The 20,605-nt window shown below is 37.6% G+C and overlaps 1 protein-coding gene and 1 long non-coding RNA gene across 3 annotated transcripts in view; one reads left to right on the plus strand and one right to left on the minus strand.

Moving 5' to 3' along the window:
• Positions 1–1,956: 1,956 nt before the first annotated feature.
• Positions 1,957–20,605, plus strand: part of LOC141350968 (uncharacterized) — a 125,626-nt gene continuing 106,977 nt past the window's right edge. The window contains exon 1 of the long non-coding RNA XR_012359085.1: positions 1,957–2,466. This is a non-coding gene — a long non-coding RNA (uncharacterized lncRNA). The remainder of the gene's footprint in view (positions 2,467–20,605) is intronic.
• The window catches only part of LOC141350835 (tripartite motif-containing protein 16-like), a 30,905-nt gene continuing 16,175 nt past the window's right edge, over positions 5,876–20,605 (minus strand). For both annotated transcript variants that reach the window (XM_073856669.1, XM_073856662.1), the window contains exons 4-6: positions 12,407–12,560; positions 9,510–9,569; positions 5,876–7,917 (exon numbers count right to left, since the gene is read on the minus strand). In XM_073856669.1, the coding sequence (XP_073712770.1) occupies positions 7,385–7,917; positions 9,510–9,569; positions 12,407–12,560 (747 nt within the window). In that variant the 3' untranslated portion in view covers positions 5,876–7,384. The remainder of the gene's footprint in view (positions 7,918–9,509; positions 9,570–12,406; positions 12,561–20,605) is intronic.

Genomic DNA, 20,605 nt, shown 5'->3' on the forward strand with positions numbered 1-20,605 from the left:
TCTCTTCACAGTTCGTTATCTCGACATTCACGCTGTCTCTCTCTCTCCACAGATGACGGCTGGGACACAAGGGCACAGTGAATCGGTTTACAATGGTTTCCCTCACCTCGTCGCTGACTACAGCTTTGGGTAGGTATGGCTCTCTTCACAGTTCGTTATCTCGACATTCACGCTGTCTCTCTCTCTCCACAGATGACTGCTGGGACACAAGGGCACAGTGAATCGGTTTCCAATGGTTTCCCTCACCTCGTCGCTGACTACAGCTTTGGGTAGGTATGGTTCTCTCCACAGTTCGTTATCTCGACATTCACGCTGTCTCTCTCTCTCCACAGATGACTGCTGGGACACAAAGGCACAGTGAATCAGTTTCCAATGGTTTCTCTTACCTCGTCGCTGACTACAGCTTTGGGTAGGTATGGCTCTCTTCACAGGGCGTTATCTCGACATTCACGCTGTCTCTCTCTCTCCACAGATGACTCGTCGCTGACTACAGCTTTGGATAGGTATGGCTCTCTGCACAGCTTTCACGACACACTCCTCTTCCCTGTCGATTAGGCAGTTTTAACAAGTTGTATTTCACTTAACAGGGTGCGGACTTACGGTGGCTGACTATGCGGTGCGTCAACTGGACGGTAGTTTCCTAGGTGGCGCCGGAGGCCAAAACCCTCTCGGCGAGCTCGTTGGTCTATAGAGGGGCGAGAACCGTCACGCCGGCACACCGGGTCGAGCGCTGCCCTTTCCTCGAGACCCGTTGGTCGATCGAAAACTGGACCGGGGCGCCCTTTCGTCGAGACCTCGGGCCGGCGGATCTCCTTCGCCTCAGGCTCTATGTTGATCAAAAAGACACAGGTAAGGGAACAATATCATGGATAATACTCACGCACCGTCAGTAGCACAGTTCTTCACCGCCACTCCTAAGCTCAAGTCCGCCGAGCGTTTGGCTGGGAAAATACTTCGAGATACCACTCCGTGATTTGAAAACTGCAACACACTCTCAGCATAATCATGTACAGGTCTTACTCTAGGACCGTTCTTTCCTCTTCGTCGTCTCAAGAGCGAGTGACTGGAGGCGGGGGTACGTCAGACAAGACAACAGCAATCCCACTGCAATACACAGCATTACACAGCACCACTTCAAGTGAAAATTTCCACATCCAAAACTCACCCACCACTCAGTGCACACATTAGACGCCCGTCTTCCTGTACTTTGCTCTGGACGAGAAGGTAGCGATGGCGACACGGCCTAGTGTTGGTTTTCGTCACTGGAGTTGTTTTCCTCACAAAGACCCTTCGGCTCACCCACCACACTAGCTCAGGGGTAGGGCCTTCCACTCTCTTTCAGAAACACTCAGAGAAACATACAGGTCAATCATATACACAGCACTCCCATAAGAGGGTTTCCATTACTCACAACTGTTGTAATTTCTCCGTTTTAGATTGCCTTCACACTGCAACAAATTTCAGATGCACAGATAGGGCGTTTTCCAGCCACCATCAACACTTTTCCACAGACGTATACTCACAACGGTGCGTCTTGCCTTCGTTTCTTTCCTCCAAGATCAGCATTCGTTTAATCCCTCCACCTATAAGGTCTTCGGTATCTTCCTCAATGTAAGTCTAGAATCCAGACGAGAGAGAGAGAGCAATACAACAATCCAGCACAGCGTACCCGGTGAGCCTAACTCAGCGCTCCATACACACCAACAACAGGAATACTAAGCACACAAACTGTGGTTCAAACTGCTCTAAAATACTCTCCTGAATGTCGTCCTCATCCAATCACCCGGCGCTCCTGTCAATAACTCTCAGCTGTATGTAATTCAGCTGATTACAGCGTCCGCGGCGCTACCGGATGTCCGGTGTCTTCTCTTACCGGCCCGGGCGGAAACATCCGGGCGGAACCAAACTTGCCCAATTTTTGGTTCCGCCTAAAAGATCGTCACTCCTGTGACACGAGAACAGGGTCGCCTTGTTCCTAATGCCCTGTTTCTTTCAATTGCCTTGATTGACAGAATGTGAAACGGAGAAATCGAATCGATAGTCACCGAGTGTCTTTAGGACGTCGAGGTAGACTCGACCGTCCCGCTTAGGCTTGAAAGGGAGCGACGGCGCTCAAGTCTTCACGATCGAGCGTGAGGACTCTAAAACTGATGCTGGAGAAAGCGCTGCTTGTTTGAGATTGTGAGCTTGTGTAGGTACATGAAAAGACGAGGTTAGCGATGGGTCAGGGTTTATCTTCAGTTCTCATGTTTGTTGATTTTGATTTGTTACTTTTTGGACTTAATCTAAGACAACGTCATTTAGTGGCTGTATAACAGAGTATAAAATGAGACGTTTTTACTATTAAGTTGTGCCAAAGTTTTTATTTTATTTAAATGTGTTTTTAATGGGTATGTGATTATGAAAGGTGAATCATTTGTATAGCCTGATTTTACATACAAAGCTGCTTGTGTACCCTGGCCAAAGGCAGATCCAGTAAACCAGGAGACAGATCATTCACATTAAAGTTCACAGATGTGTTCACAACCAGACAAAAAAATTCTGCTAATTCAAGATCACTTGAGTCTGGATTACAGGTTTGGTTTTCCTGGTTTAGGTGCACAGATTCATAAAGATGCACAGCATTGCAGTTTTCTCACTAAAGCCTTATATTTCAGTGTTTGAACCCACACAGACATTCAATCACAAACCCAAAAATTACAACTTATATTTTATTGACTTTATTAATCATGTTACACTTAACGTTCACTCTTTTATTTCAAATCTTTTTTTTTAGAAATTTATTGTGTTATTGTTTGCATATAAAGTTGTGAAATTCATTTTTTGTATTTGACAATATTTTCATCGAGCTGTTTTAGACTGTAGGAAATGAAATATTTCTTCTTACCGTCACTTCTTTTACATCATGTTAAGTTCATGTTTAGTTAGTAGTGTTGTATACTTAATCCTTCATGTTATATTTCATAGTAGACTGTTTGAAATTGTCAGATTTAAGGACTTTGGTTTTGAATTTGTTGAACAAAATGTTTTCTTTCATGTTGTCTTAAAAAAATGAATGAAAAGAGAGAAAGAAAAACGTAACGTAAGAAATAAGAATTGTACTAAAGGAAGTTATTTTCTACTGTATCATTTCAGAATTTAAAATCGTGTTGTGATATTTAAAAAAAAAGATAGAAAAAGTAAAAAACATCCCTCAATATCAAGCCAAACAAGAGCAGCAACATTTCTGAATATTTAAATCTATAAAAACAGATAGAGGTCACGAGGTTTGTCCTCTGGATGTAAATGAAAGAGAAAGAGAGCCATAACTTAAGGGACGAAGGTTGACTTTTTGCACTTCTTGTACATAGTCAATATAAAGAAAAGAAAATGAACATGTATAATATTGAGATCTTATTTTGAATAATAAAAGATTGTATAACTATGAGAAAATTTTCTTAGGATAATTTAAGAATTAGAGTAATAGTCCAGCTAACAAATAACGCTTGCAGAAATGGCACGCAGCTGTTTTATTATCATTTTCGGCCAATCACAGTACAGATAATAAAGTTCAGTGTTGACTGCACAATGAGATTCATCAGAATTGACCGTACACTCCGTCTCTACATAGTTTCCACTGTGAGAAATTGACTTTGATTTATCTTCAAAAACACAGTATTTGTCATATGATGGACAGAAGTAACTGCATGAAGAAGAAAAATCTTAATTTTCATCATAGATAAGTAGCTAAGTTCATTTCTCACAGTATCGTAACTATCATTTTCACAGCATAGTGTATATCAAGTTATAAACAGTAAATATCTGAGACACATTGACTGATAGTCCATCCGATTATAGCAGCAGTGAAAACAATAGGATTATAAAATCAGCTCGAGATGTTAAGAAAAGACGTCCACATAACTCACAGCACACACATGAGAGAGTTGCTTTGTGAGCAGGGAAAGGACACAAAGCACAGAGGAAAAAAACTAAATGAATGTACCTGTCAAATCCTCCAGCACTGAGGTCAGCGTTTCACTCATTTCAGGTTGCTGCACAATAGCTATGAAACCAAAGCATCACTTTTCCAAAACTAAACTCAATGCCTGAAAGCTGTCAGTTGTGTTACAGTTCAACCACACAGGTGATCTTACCTGCTGAAAGCACCTGCTTGATGCTTAACATCCTCCATGAATCTTACACCTCACCTTTGCTTATAGTTGCTGTAAGATATTGTGCTGCATTCTGAAAGACTTCTTGTTTTATGCACATTTATTATTGTTAGAGTCGACTCTTACTGTTATGAGTAAAACTAAACTTAATAAAACACAAATGGATTTGATCAAGAGGTGTCGCTGTGTCAAATCATTTACAGTTATTTGCCTTACAACTCTTTATGTTTAATTCTGTAAATTGCTTCAAACTGTGTTTTAATGATATATTATTATGGCCTAATGTATTGAAGCAACATCTACTGTAGGAGGTCTGGAAGCTCAACCTGACGATCTGAATCCCATTTGCCCATGAAAATGATTTAGATGAATATTAGACATTACACAGTCATTAATCACTGAGATGTACTTCATATAAATCAACAGAAAGACAAAGATTACAGTAAAACATTTTTATATATCATAAAATATATATCATAATCTTGAATTTATAAGAGAAACAAAACTTCTCAACAACTGTATTAGCGGTCAATCACACCAAACGCGTTTTAAATGCCTGGAAACGCACTGCCTTTTTTGGGTTCACTTTAAAGGGAAATTCCACCTTGAAATGATCCTAGGGTTAATAACAAACGTGTACCAAGTTCGACCGTTCACTGGAGTTTGTTTTCATGCTAGTCTAACGTGACCAGTGTTATTGCTAAACGCAAATTAGCATGTTATGGTAGCCTTCGGGGCATCAGTGCATTAAAAACGAAATCGCTATGTCTATACTACTAATAATGCTCAAAATAACCCCACACTTACACTGTAGCACAATGAGGGTCTCTATATGTAAACCGAAGCATTGAGAACTTTGCAAGTGTACAGGCAGTTTGTTGAAATTGAAACCCAATAGACCCCTTCACGGTTCACGTCACAGGCTGTTCCCACTGCGCATGTCGGGGTCAGAAAAGTCATTACAGCAGATTGAGTTGCGTATTATTCGGTATCGTCAAAAATGCCTACTTACGTCGTGGGCTGTAAAAATCGCACTAGGTCTTCCGTTAAGTTTTCGCGATTCATGCAGAATCTCAAAAACAAAAAAATACAACATCTGCGTCTGCAAGCAATTAACGTGCAGACTGGAACAATGCAAATATCAAAGAGGCTTGTGTTTGTAGTGCTCACTTCATTTGAGGTAAGTCATCATTTTTCAGCCCTGTTAGATTAAATTATAAAGCCTAAATGGTATGAACAGTTCGACCCCGTGCTGCGCGCGCACCCGATAGTCATTCAATGTTTACAAACCTTGAAGGGGTCTATTGTGCTGTCAATTATTTTCTCTCTATCTGCAAATGGCAGTGCCACGGTTGGATATGTTTAGAAACTATGGACAAAAATTAACCAGTGTGCATTTTGGATGCACAAACATCAAGAATCAGAGTATGAATCTCAACAATGTTTACAATTAAATGAAGAACTTCATGCTGCAATACATGCTTGGTATTAACAAATTACATATCTCCTCCAGGACTCCCAGCATGCACTGCGGCATGGATATGTGATCCACTTCTTTTGGTCTGGACCAAATTGGGTTTTTTTGGTGCGGTACCCATTCACACTGCCTATTTTGCAAGTTAAGCAAAATTTATAAACAAAACCACATGTGTGTTAAGGTCATCCATTGAGGTGATTGAATGTTTATTTGACCTTGTAGCAGTCAACAGACTTGTTTAGTTTCACATCTGTAGTTCAGTTCATTTGGTCCAGACAAAAAGCAAAAAAATGATACATTATAGCTTTTTTAGCAGTTTTTTTAGCAGTTCCTTTTCACACAACACTTATTGCTCTGGTCTGCACCAGTTGAAACGAACCAAAATTCAGTCATGTGATAACATCCCACATGTCTTTGAACATATTTCCTAAACTTCTTCAAAAATGCGCAGTACTTTGGCAGTTAAGTCAAGTCAAGGAGGTCTCAGTCCGCTGGTTTGGTCTGTTTTTGGTGTGCACCAGAGTTCGATTGCTGCATTCTCACCTGCCCAAACGAACCACACCAAGTGAGCTATCGAACTCTGGTACGATTCAATCGAACTAATGAGCCAGGTGTGAAAGCACCCTAATGTTTGTGCATACCAAATACATTACTTAAAAATCCCATCCAAACATTACTTAGAAAATTCTAGTTAAAGCCGTTGATAAGTGTGTTAAGCCTTTACTTTACATTTCTTTTAAATTTAATAGCTTTTTCTGAGTGAAAATTGTTTTCCAGCTTTTTTCAAATAAATCCTATTACAAATTTTTATTCAATGCACTCCATATAAACATACACTTGCTATATGCTCAGCTGCTGCTTACTTCCTGCTTTATTGTTACCTGCAGTTTCTTAAATTTCACAAGATGGCAGATCCAAAACAACTAACAAACAAAATTGTGGGTAAACAGAACAGAAATATTTTTTCATTGTAACCATGACCTCACTCAGTTGTCATTATGCAGTTTAACATTGGAACGTCAGACTACACTGTAAAAAAAGGATTTTGTAGTGTGTGTTTTTTTCTTAAGTTGACACAATTTGCTATTTTTTACTTTGTTCATTCAACTTAAAACATTTACTGTCTCAGCTACACATAAAATGTGTAATAACTATATTTTATTCAGAGGAGTACCTAACTGATTGAGCTATCTCTACCATATGGTTGAGGTATGTTATGCCAAAGAAATCACTCCTGCCATGTGAACTGTTCTTGGTGAAATTTTGCAAGGAAATCATATTTTTGTCATATTACACTGTAAGACCCCTAACTTTACAAAATTATGTTACTTGGCGCCATGAAAACACTTAAGTATGTTTTTAATAATTTTTAAAAAAACGTGCTTAACTAAACAGTTGATTTGTCACTTTATGGTAAAAGTAGAAAAGCTAAGCTAATGCTTTCAGATCATTCATTTCTGCAGTCAGAATGCACTATTTGTTGAGAAACATACATTTCTGATCATTCACAGCTATAAATATGACCCAGACAGTGAAATGTTTTTCCTCATCCAAATAAAAAATAAATTATGGTAATGGTTCACATCTATATTTTATAACTTGAGCCAATGAAAAATAAGCAACTTGCCTTAAACAATATTTTTTATGTTTATGACAACCTGGCAAAAAGTATATTTTTGTCAGGTTCTTGTGAGCTGAAGGGGCACCTAATAGAATTGTTAACCATTGGATACCTGAGTATCAGAACACGTATCATTTATATTGTTAGTTCACACAGTTTCACTTTTGATAATCTATGTAACCCAAACCCAGGATAGAGAGGTTTATTGAATGTGGTGTTGACTCTGTGGATGAGGGTAATTGTGTCAGAGACGCTGTAGAAGGACAGAGATCCTGCACTGTGATCTACATAAACTCCTATTCTAGAAGAATTGGAGACTAGTGGGAGATTCGTCTTTATGTTATTGTGATAAAATGAACATTCAGAGGAAGAGCAGGACAAACTCCAGGACTGATCATTAAATCCAAATCCACGCTCATCACCCATTCCCATCCTGCTGATGCTCTTATATGACACAGAAATAAACACACATTTACCACTCCACTCAACCTCCCAGTAACAGCGTCCACTCACACTCTCACTACACAACACCTGAGACCAAAGATTAAATCTGTCTGGATGATCAGGATACTGCTGAACTGTGTCAGTGTTAGTAGCCTCTCGTTTCTCCTCAGACAGACAGATACGTTTATGTGCTGTGTTTGGATCAAGAGAGAACAGACTGGAATCTGGGGAAGATACATGAGATGTGAATCGATTAAAATGAATTACAATATTTGAATTAGTTGTAATAAATTGGTCATCAGTCATCTGTTACCTTTAAAAGATTACATCAAGTTATTATTGTGTTAGTGGAATAAATAATTGAATAAAAAGTAGCTAGTTCAACATAGAGTTTAGAACACAAAGTTCTCAGATAGCAAGCAACCATTTTAAACAAACAATGTTAAAAACAGTTGATTTGTCAGTGTTAATCCAATTGAGTCAATTTCAGGTTTGCAGCCTCCATTATTATAAAAATAGAAAAAAAACACTATTATGGTGATCAGTGTTTGATTCAGTTAAGCCCTTGACTCTTGACATTCACTACGTTAAATCTTTCTTTATATTTCTCAGTGTTTGTATGTGTTTAAGTAGAAACACGTGTGCACTGAAAAAGAAAGATGCGTTTCAAAGTAAGGTTGAAATTTGTTGCTTTTTAAGATGGTTTGCATGATGTTGTTGATCCATGTATGACTGTTAATTGTTCTGGTTTGTAAATGCACTGTGACAAGGTAAATACTAAACATTCTGACATCATCACTCATCTTACAAAATCTGAACAATGTTGACAATCATCAAAATAATTCATATAAAATGCTGGGGGTCATGAATTAGTTTAGTACTATGTTGATACCCAGCATGCATTGCAGCATGAATCTTTCTTTTGTTGATCGTCACCATTGATGAGTTTCATAGACTGATTCATGATGTAAGATATAGATAGATTCAGTTGTTTTTATAATTCTGAAAATAACACACCTGACACTGCTTCCAACAAGCACTGCAATATCATTCACTCTTTACACATCATTACCACTATTTTATTAATATTAATTAGGTAAATCTACAAGAATTAAATTACTTGATCACATTTGATCTTGTTTTTCTTTGCAATAGCAGATGTATTTTAAAACAATGCTTAACATTACAAAACTTAACATTAAAACACGAAGGCAAAACTAAAGCAAACACTAATCACCATAATGGTGGTTTGTTGACATTTCAATATTTTTTTCAATATTAATAAAGGGTGCAAACATGATATTGATTTAATGGGATTAACATTGACAAATCAACAATTTTTTAACATTATTTCAATGGTGGCTTGCTATCTGGGTTTGGCCAAAACATTTAAGAGTTGTAAAACTGGACTCTTATGGTCTCTCTTACAAAAAATGTAATATTTTATAGTACATAAAATATTGCACTTAAATGTTACTTATGTTATTTTTTTACTGAATATGTTGCATCAGACTGACTGTGAGGCTGTGAGGTTCATAAGGTTTAAAATCTACACTAGGTGAGACGACAGTACTGCTCTGCTTTTGCCAAGACTAAAAAATTAATCTTTTTCTCTTAGGGGGAGTTAAAAATCCGAAAGAATGATTGAGACCGAACGTTCACATACCTCTACTCACAGCCTTTAAGACATTGTGTGCTAAAAAATAATCTATATGGAGCCTACTTCAAATGAATATCAGCATATTATTATTAAACTGTATCATATGATGTAATTATGTAATTAATCAGATGATGAAAATAAAATAACATGTCTTACATAGTAGGAGCTCCGCTATGGTCTTAGGTCCACTGATGGGAATAATTTCAATGTATGAAACTATGGAAATAAATGAAATAATAATTGTTATTCGAATCTACAGTAAAACATATTCATGCTTGTGCAATCAACATTTCTTTATCGTATAACTAATTTCTGAGAATATTTAAAGTCATATGCAGTACTTTGCAAAAGTCTTAGGCATGTTTTAAGACAGTTATTTATATCTTTGGTTGTAGTGTGTCAGTTCGAAATATAAATTTACACTCCAAACATTCATTTTGCTATTATTTGTAATAATCCAGTACAATAAATTATGCACAGGGAGACTGAAAACTTTATAGTTTTTTCCCCTGGTTGCATTAACTTTGTGTGTATAAGACACATTTGTAAAGTTAATAGTGCAATTCTGTGGTGGTTGGTACATAATGGTAAAGGTCATATGATTTGTTTCACTAATTCCATTCAGAAAGTGAAACTTGTGTATTATATTCATTACACACAGACTAGTATATTTCAAATGTTTATTTCTTTTAATTTTGATGATTATAACTGACAACTATAAGAAAATCCCAAATTCAGTATCTCAGAAAATTAGAATATTGTGAAAAGGTTCAATATTGAAAACACCTGATGCCACACTCTAATCAGCTAATTAACTCAAAACACCTGCAAAGGCCTTTAAATGGTCTCTCTGTCTAGTTCTGTAGGCTACACAATCATTGGGAAGACTGCTGACTTGACAGTTGTCCAAAAGATGACCATTGACACCTTTCACAATTGAGGGCAAGACAGAAAAATTCATTGCAAAAGAGTCTGGCTGTTTACAGAGCTCTGTGTCAAAGGACATTATTAGAGAGGTGAAGGGAAGGAAAAGAAGTGGTAGCAAAAAGTGTACAAGCAAATGGGATAACCGCACCTTGGAGAGGATTGTGAAACAAAACCCATTCAAAAATGTGGGGGAGATTTACAAAGAGTAGACTGCAGCTGGAGTCAATGCTTCAAAACCAAGACATGGGTTTCAGCTGTCACATTCCTTGTGTCAAGCATTGAACAACAGACAGCATCAGAAGCGTCTCGCCTGGGCTAAAGACAAAAAGGACTGGACTGCTGCTGAGTGGTCCAAAGTTATATTTTCTGATGAAAGTAAATTTTGCATTTGCTTTGGAAATCAGGGTCCCAGAGTCTGTAGGAAGAGAGGATAGGCACACAATCGCATTGCTTAAAGCCCAGTGTAAAGTTTCCACAGTCAGTGATGGTTTGGGGTGCCATGTCATCTGCTGGTGTTGGTCCACTTTGTTTTTGTGAGGTCCAAGGTCAATGCAGCGTATATCAGAAAGTTTTCGAGCGCTTCATGCCTTCTGCTGCTGACCAACTTTAGGGAGATGCATATTTCATTTTCAAACAGGACTTGACACCTGCACACAGTGCCAAAGCTAATAGTACCTGGTATAAGGACCATGGTATCCCTGACTCGCCTGATTTAAATCTATGGGGTATTGTGAAGAGGAAGATGCGATATGCCAGACCCAACAATGCAAAATAGCTGAAGGCCACTATCAGAGCAACCCGGGCTCTCATAACACCTGAGCAGTACCACAGACTGATCGACTCCATGCCACGCCGCATTGCTGCAGTAATTCAAAAAGGAGCCCCAAATAAGTATTGAGTGCTGTACATGCTATACTTTTCATGTTCATACTTTTCAGCTGGCCAAGATTTTTAAAACTCCTTTCTTTGTATTGATCTTAAGATCTCAGATACTGAATTTAGTATTTTCCTTAGTTGTCAGTTATAATCAGCGAAATTAAAATAAATAAACATTTGAAATATATCGTATGTGTGTAATGAATTAATATAATATACAAGTTTCACTTTTTCACTTTTTGAATGGAATTAGTGAAATAAATAAACTTTTTTCATGATATTTTAATTATATGACCAGCACCTGTAATTAATTGATATACTCACTCATCAAAAGTTTCTTTTCTGTCAAAATCAGATTCAGCAGAAGTTTGTCATTGAAGATTTTTGGAACTATGCATGGACAAAAATGCTTAATTCGTTCTATCAAAATCATGTGACCAATGATGTCCAAAGCTTTGTTTCACACACACCCACATGACTGCTTCATACTTTGATTCAAGGGTTTAAAATGCTCGACACAGGGAGTGCCTTGTGGGTTGTTAATAAGTATTGTTTTGCATTGTTCCTTTTCTGTTGTATTGCAAGAGTTTATAGGTTGATAGAAGCTGATAATATATTTTGCTTTTGGGATGAAGCCTAATATTTATGAACATGATCCTAGATTGTTTCACTGCTGAAATAAATTATGACCGATAGGCAACTTGTTTGGTTTTATTTCACATCTTTCATATCATTCCATCAAGTAGCCTATACTGGGATGTCCTGTTCATGTCAACATAGTATCACATATTTAATTTGTTATGCCTAATTATTAATAGTAGCAATAGTAGCAATGTGTATGAATTTGTGTGCAGGCACCTCCATTTATTTACATCCTAAATTTGTGTGTTTGATTTGTTTAAAACAGGAAAAAAATTCCACGTATACAAAATCTTTATTTTGAGTTACTATGAGTATGCTATGGATTGTTTTCATGTATTTAATATATGGATTAAATAATTTATTCATCTTTCCATTAATTTATTTTTTGCTTTTGAGATGGTTGTATACATTTTGGGACACAGCGCTTTCCCCCACTTCCACCAGCAGAGGTCCTTGTCGAGCTTTGATTTGAAAAGCTTTAAATTAAGGAATCTTTTTCCGATACAATTGTGCTAAAAGCTTTGGTGGTTCAAGAAAGCTTCACTTCGCCATCACTAATGTAAATATATCATGCCTTAGACTTTTGCACAGATCTGTATGTTCTTTACCTTTTTCAGATATCTTTTCAATCTCTTCTTTACAGAAATCGTCCATCTTTTCTTTGAGTTTAGTGACAGATTTCCTCACATCATCAAAAGAGAAAAGAGAATTGACAGTGATGATGTCTGAAGAACCAGGACACGAAAAGAGGGACTGGAAACTCTTTGAATAAAAAAATAATGAAAATATGATGAAAACTTTTATCTCCACACCACATTTTTCCCACTGCAAACCACAAAAAAAAAAAACGATATATGTAATAGAAGTCACTAAATTTCAAAGCCACCAGTAAAAAAATAACCTCTTAAAATGAATAGAAATTTAAAGGGGTCATAGCGTGAAAATCTTACTTTCCATGTTTAAGTGCTATAACCATAGACATTATATACGTAGACACCTCATGACGTGCTGGGACGCATCAAGCGCCGGCGCCATATTGGATGGGTCTCCTTACTGTACGCTAGCATCAGAGTCAATGGGAGTTAACGGCAAGAAAGCCATACTATGGCCGTATTTTGTGCAGCTTACGGTTGCAATAACCGGCGCAGTATTGATTCCAGATCACATGGGATTACATTTCACAAGTAAGATTGAACAATCATTTTGGTTATTTTACGTTATTATTTATTATATTATGTCAATGTTCAGCAGGAACTGGTACTCTCTCTCATGATCTCTCGCTGTTTTTTCTTCACATTTGAAGGTTTCCCAGTGATACAGGCATGAGGAGGCAATGGGAAGTTGCTATAAAACGGGAGGGTTTTGTTGTGACAGAGTCGTCAAAGCTCATAGAAGAACAAGAGGGGAAACTCTGATTCGTTTTTGGAAACAGCCACTAGATGGCGCTTCAGTAGCGCGACCGCCATAGGAATGAAAATTGTCACAGCCAATTCATTCTCAATTCATTCATATTACAATTTATTTAATACCTTATTACATAAAATACCCAAATACGTAAAAATTACATAAACATTTTGTACTACATTGTACATTGTTGATAATGACCCGAGGAATCATAACACTCCCTCCCAGCCTTCAGGAACACCAGAATCACAGCTGATGTCGTCACACTCTCTCTCCCTCTCTCCAACATCACCACTTCTGGGCTTTTCAGAGAAAATGGAGAAACTGGTATCTGCTGGAACAAAGCTCTCCCACTCTATTGCTGCGAGTCCCCAAATATCAACCAAGAAACGGCGGGCTCCTCAACCACCAAAGCCTTCGGGCCCAGCCTGCCCTCCCCCTCCATCTGAAAGAGCACTCCGACCTCTGCCTCAACGTCAGGGACCACACCAGCCCTCATCTGCAGACAGCACTGGTAACTGATGTGTGTTGGGTTCCCGCTACGTCAGCAGTAACAATCATAAATATTTTAAGAACAAGCGGGTGCCCGATGTCCCTTTAGCTTTCCCTATCTCTGTCCTGACATGTGATAGAAAGATGAAGGCCGTCTCCAGCCGCACAGCAATTCTATCTAATCTACTGCCTATTATACGTCATTCTGAGATTGATACAGTGCCAAAACCAGTTACTGTTAAGTTAGCACTTCTGAACATCCGTTCACTAAAGAACAAATCCTTTTTAGTTAATGATCTTATCACCACCAACAACCTGGACTTTATGTTTCTAAATGAAACTTGGTTAGATGACAGCTGCAGTGCTACAGTCCTCAATGAATCAGCCCCACCCAACTTTACCTTTATAAATGTCTGTAGAGCTCTTAGAAGGGGCGGAGGAATAGCTGCTTTATTCAAAGATGCCTTTCAATGCAAGCAAGTGTTACATGGTGATTACCAGTCTTTTGAATATTTGTGTATTGCTTTAAAAGGTACACCACGCATTCTGTTTACAATTATTTATAGACCTCCCAAATACACCTCAGCATTTGTTGATGAATTCACAGAACTTTTATCAACAATTTCCTCTGAATTTGATTATTTTGTTATTGCTGGAGATTTTAATATTCATATAGACAATGCAGAAAACAATGCTGCAATTGAACTGTTAAATGTTTTAAACACCTTTGATCTGACCCAGCACGTGCAAGGTCCTACACACAATCGGGGACACACTCTTGATCTGCTCATTAGCAAGGGTCTAAACATTTCATCCACTGTAATCAAGGATAAAGCGCTATCTGACCATTTCTGTGTTTACTTTGATTTATTGATCTGTCCTGCCACTGATGCTAGATCTGTCTATGTTAAAAAAAGGTTCATAAATGAGAACACCAGTGAGGTATTTATGAATGCTATATCAATGTTGCCAAACATATCGGCAGACTCTGTTGATGTTCTCCTTGAAAACTTTAACATAAAAGTTAAAGATGCCATTGATGGTATAGCTCCAGTAAAGGTCAAGGTGATCACTGGCAGACGTAAAGCACCCTGGAGAAACACAACAGCAGTACAGCACATGAAAAGAACATGCAGAAAAGCTGAACGTATGTGGCGGAAAACAAAACTTGAAGTACATTATAGCATCTATAAAGACAGTCTTCGTGCTTTCAATGTAGAACTAGGCACAGCTAGACAGACCTTCTTTTCAAACATTATAAACAAAAACATAACCAACACTCGCACTCTTTTTGCTACTGTAGAGAGACTAACAAACCCCCCAAATCAAGTTCCTAGTGAAATGCTCTCTGACAACAAATGCAATGAGTTTGCAACCTTTTTCTCTGAGAAGATCAGTAATATCAGAATTGCGATCAATACGGCCTCATATTGTACTGTGATCAGTCAGATATCATTGCAACAACCTCAGAAATTAGCCATTCTCCCAGAATTTGACATAATTGATATAAAAACCTTGAAAGAAACAGTACAACATCTTAAAGCATCAACTAGCAGCCTTGACACACTCCCCACATCTTTTCTCAAAAAGGTACTTAACTGCTTAGAAACTGACCTCTTAAAAATAGTAAATACCTCTCTGATCACAGGCACCTTTCCAGAGTCATTAAAAACAGCAGTTATTAAGCCTCTCCTAAAAAAGAGTAACCTAGACAAAACCATACTTAGCAACTACAGACCAATCTCAAATCTTCCTTTTATAGGCAAGATCATTGAAAAGGTGGTTTTTAATCAGCTGAACAAATTTGTAAACTCAAATGGCTATCTGGACAATTTTCAATCTGGTTTCCGTCAGCATCACAGCACAGAGACAGTGCTCATAAAGATAATAAATGATATTCGCTTAAACTCTGATTCAGGTAAAATATCAGTGCTGGTGCTACTAGATCTTAGTGCTGCCTTTGACACAGTAGATCACACCATACTCTTACATAGACTGGAAAACTGGGTAGGGCTCTCTGGGATGGTCCTCAAATGGTTTAAATCATACCTACATGGAAGAGGTTACTATGTGAACATAGGTAACCATAAATCTGAGTGGACATCCATGACATGTGGAGTCCCACAGGGTTCAATTCTTGCACCGCTTCTGTTTAATTTGTATATGCTCCCACTTGGTCAAATAATGAAAAAGAACCAAATTGCTTAACACAGCTATGCAGATGACACCCAGATATACTTAGCCCTGTCACCTAATGACTACAGCCCCATTGACTCTCTATGTAAATGCATTGATGAAATTAACTGTTGGATGCGTCAAAACTTCCTCCAGTTAAACAAAGACAAAACTGAAGTCATTGTATTTGGAAATAAAGATGAAACTCTCAAAGTTAACACATACCTTGACTCTAGGGGTCTAAAGACACAAAATAAAGTCAGAAATCTTGGTGTAATTTTAGAGTCTGACCTTAATTTCAGTAGTCATGTGAAAGCAATAAGCAAATCAGCTTACTACCATCTCAGAAATATTGCCAGAATTAGCTGTTTTGTCTCAAGACAGGACTTAGAGAAACTTGTTCATGCTTTCATCACCAGCAGGGTGGATTACTGCAATGGACTTCTTACGGGGATCCCCAAAAAGACCATTAGACAGCTGCAGCTCATACAGAACGCTGCTGCCAGAATTCTGACCAGAACCAAAAAATCTGAGCACATTACTCCAGTCCTCAGGTCCTTACACTGGCTTCCTGTTACATTTAGAATAGATTTTAAAGTATTGTTACTCGTTTATAAATCACTTCATGGCTTAGGACCCAAATACATGACAGATATGCTAACTGTATATAAACCTAAAAGATTACTCAGATCATTAGGATCAGGTCAGTTAGAAATACCAAGGGTTCACTCAAAACAAGGTGCATCAGCATTTAGTTATTATGCCACCTCTAGCTGGAATCAGCTTCCAGAAGAGATCAGATGTGCTTCAACAGTAAACACTTTTAAATCTAGATTAAAAACACATCTGTTTAACTTTGCATTTACTGAATGAGCACTGTGCTGCTTCACACTGACTGCACTTTTAACTCAAGTCACTGTTTTATTCTTTTTAACATTTTAAAGTGTTTTTATTAAAATCACATTTATTTTCTTTCTAAATTCTCATGTATCTTTGTTTTTATTGTGATTTTTTTGTGTATCTATTATTTTTACATTTTCTTTTTTCTCTTTTATATATTGTTTTCTCATTTCTATGTAAAGCACTTTGAATGACCTCTGTGTATGAAATGTGCTATACAAATAAACTTGCCTTGCCTGCCTTGCCTTGCCTAAAGTATATTTTACTTAAGTAAAAGTAAAAAAGTAGATGTTTAATGTACTTAAATATTAAATATAAACCAAAAAATTGAAATTATGAAATGTAGTGGAGTAAAAATTATGATAATATGCTTTGGAATATAAGTTTTCCAAAATAAACACTGATAAAATACAGATATTTGAAAATTTACTTTTATGTAGAAAGTAAAACACTTAAGTAGTGTCTGCCTCTGTCAATATGCCATACTTAAAGAGCATAAAACAAAGTATTTTAGGATGAAAGCAGTATTTTTCAATGTGTGGCAGCGTCCTGTATCATAACTAAATCTCTGCCGCTTAAAACAACTTAAACCGTGTGAAAATCCGGTAAAAATTGGGGGAGTTATGATTATTCCTTATTAGAAGTGAATGCAAGGGAGCGCACTGGAGACCCATCCAAGATGGCGGCCGCCCGATACGTCAGCTCCAATAGGCAGCTCAGTCTACGAGGTGTCTACGTATATAGTGTCTATGGCTATAACTGGGTCCCCATTAGCCTGGCTCCGCCCTCCTACGTGCTTCCGCTTAATTTTCATTTCGCTTCAGCACTACGTCTGGGACTGCTCAGTAGAGTTTCGTTTTCTCCTGCAAAAATCTGCAGGTCCAATCAGCGAACAGAGGGGGGTGGGTAAGAACGATGACGTTGAGGTTGTGCGTCAGTTTGAGTTGTAGTTCAGTAATGGCAGCGAAGAAAGACGTGACAAAAGCTATTCGGTCCGTTGTTGCAAAACTGCCGAATATACAGAAGTTAAAGCCGGAGCAAGATCAATGTTTGTTAAGTTTTGTTGGTCTGATTATTTGTACTTGTTGTTTCCGGACGGTTTCGGCGCATGATATACGTCACGACCACACTTTAGCAACCTATGGCAGATCCTGAGTGACTCTGGGCAGATCCAATAGTTTTAAACTTCAACAGAGGACCCTCCTTAACGGAAGTAACGCTTTGCAATGGAGCGTGGCCAGACTCACTACACCCTCCTATTGATAAAATATCTCTATGTACATTTGTGAAAGTGATATTTACCTAAAATGAAAATAAACAACACAATTTGATTATCTTTGTTTATGTCGTTAAAAAATAATAATAGGCTTTAAAACAGTATTTGAAAAGCGTGTAGGACAGGTGGACAAGTTTTTGGAGCTGGACCATAAAACAATAAAAAACACATTCTGTGTCTATTTTTGAGAGACGTGTTGTCTCTCTCCACAGGGGTCACGGATACCCAGTAACTGATATGTATTTCTCCCCCTTTCTCTTAAGGTTCTGGTTACTGGAAATATACTAAACACATTGGGTATATCATATGTTGTGATGTTATTTTTTATTTTAAAGGTGATGGTGCGATGGTTGAAAAATGTCTAATTTCTATAATTCTAAGAGAAAGTATATCAAAGTTTAAAACTTAAGACATAATCTGTACTCCTGTGATGGGTGTCAACTCATGAGGAGATCTAGATTACAGATGGTTAACAGTCCCATTTGGTGCTCCTTCAGGTCACGAGAACCGACCAACCAAATCCTGTTTTGAGATTTTATTATTCTTTGTCTCGTTCTGTGTATATAAGGTGGCTTGGCAAGAGACTCTGGGAAGTATTCTTTAGCAAGAAACTTCCCCACACTTTGGGTGTGTGTATTCAAACATCATGGAAGAAATCTTTAACAAGAATCTTTCTGAACCATTTTGGATATATTACATTCATAATGGAAGTACTCTGTAGCCAGAGTGTCTATTGCCAGGTATGACTTTGTAACTTTTGCAACTGTTGATCATTTTAATTAATTGGAATTGAATCAAATTCTGTATGATATTGTTTAATTTATGGTTGAAGCTGAAACCTGCCTGGTATAATAAATTGTTACATTTGATTCATCTTAATTCTTCAGAAATTGTATTGATTTATTTTAATTCTTTCAGAAATTGTTATGACCAGTAGATTAGAAGGAGTCTGCTATTACCGCAAGATTATTCTGTCAGGATATGATCACACTGATGTTTTGATGGTCGAATGGAGCATGGGGCACATTCATTAAAACTCTCAGATTTATGTCTATCACCTGCCTTAGCAAGTTGCATGAGCGCTAAACTAAAGTAACTATTTTTATGATCGGAGCAAGCATGGAGCGGCCAGACATAAAAATATTAGTTTACCCGGTAACCTCTGACTAAGATCAGACTGACAATTTTGTGTCCGTGAGATGTACGCAAACGGCCGGCGTATATCCTGTGCGATACCGGGTCCCTAATGAACGAATAATTAAGACTATGGGAATATATAAATAATCAAACATCTAAATTAGGATCAACAGATAATTGGAATAATGCACTAAATTCTTAGTATATTAAATTGGAGTCAGATTATAATTTAAACACAGAGATCAAAGAAATTAATTTAATCATGAGATGGAATTATTCTTCTAGAAGCACTGAGGAAGGAACGAACACGAGTCCCCTTCAACCACTCCACTTCTATCCGTCGTTGGGCTTGTGGGTGGTACCTTACAAGCGCTTAAAGCTGGTTACCAGGTTGTGGAGTTGGTCACAGCTGCATGTGTTACTGTCATCAATTCCAGCCAGGATATCATTTGTGTTCATCAAAACAAGATCAAATTTAACATTAAATGTGAATACAACGTTTAATACAGTATAATATTCTAGTTTAACAAGTCATTTAAACATTGCAATACATGTTTGTGAAGATCTATTAATACTTATTGTGAAAGTGGTGTGCCGTAAGATTTTTTACTTATCAAAACTGTGCCGTGGCAGAATAAAGGTTGGGAAACACTGCTATAAAAGAACAAGTAAAACATGTTTCTTCCAAAATAATTCCAACCCTAGTAATGCTAATAAAGAAAACCATTAGGAGCGGTTTCCCAGAAAGTTATACCAAATATAGAACCCAAACCCAAGTGAAGTTTAAAGTTTGAGGACTATCATCATGTAAACAGACTCAAAACACCAAGGAAGAGCCCAGAGCAAACGAAAAAACAGACTACATAACAGACTGCTCAGTCGGCATATGAATATCTTTGAAAAAATTCTACATTGCTTCTGTGATAACTTGTGTCTCTACGCATGTGGTGTATTTAATTTGGTGTCCTAGTGGTTTGGGCTATATTGGTAAAACTTCTCACCAATTAAAAAAAGAATTAGTGAACATAAGAGCTCTATTCGAAAAGACATTAATTATCCGGTTGCGGCACACTTTATGTATGAATCATGATGGCTCTTCTTTAAAGCAACACTATGTAGTTTCCATGTAAAAAAGACTTACAGCTCCCCCATGTGGTTGAAAAGCGCAACAGTGCCTGGTATCAGACACTCTTCTGCAGGCAGGGGGAAGAGCGGGGCTGTGTTTCCTACCCTCCACCGCCACTTTCAGAGAGTGCTTGTAGCAGCTAGGAGGCTGCTCAGGTTGCAGCAACAGTACAATTTGTCCAGTTAAAAGTTGTTCTATCACTGAAATAATTTTAGAGACATTATTTAAAGGTAAAAAAACTACATAGTGTTGCTTTAAGTATCTGTGGGATAGAAAAAGTGAGTATGCCACCAAGAG

Source organism: Misgurnus anguillicaudatus, chromosome 2 (genome assembly GCF_027580225.2).
Source record: "Misgurnus anguillicaudatus chromosome 2, ASM2758022v2, whole genome shotgun sequence".
Classification (NCBI taxonomy): Eukaryota; Metazoa; Chordata; class Actinopteri; order Cypriniformes; family Cobitidae; genus Misgurnus; species Misgurnus anguillicaudatus.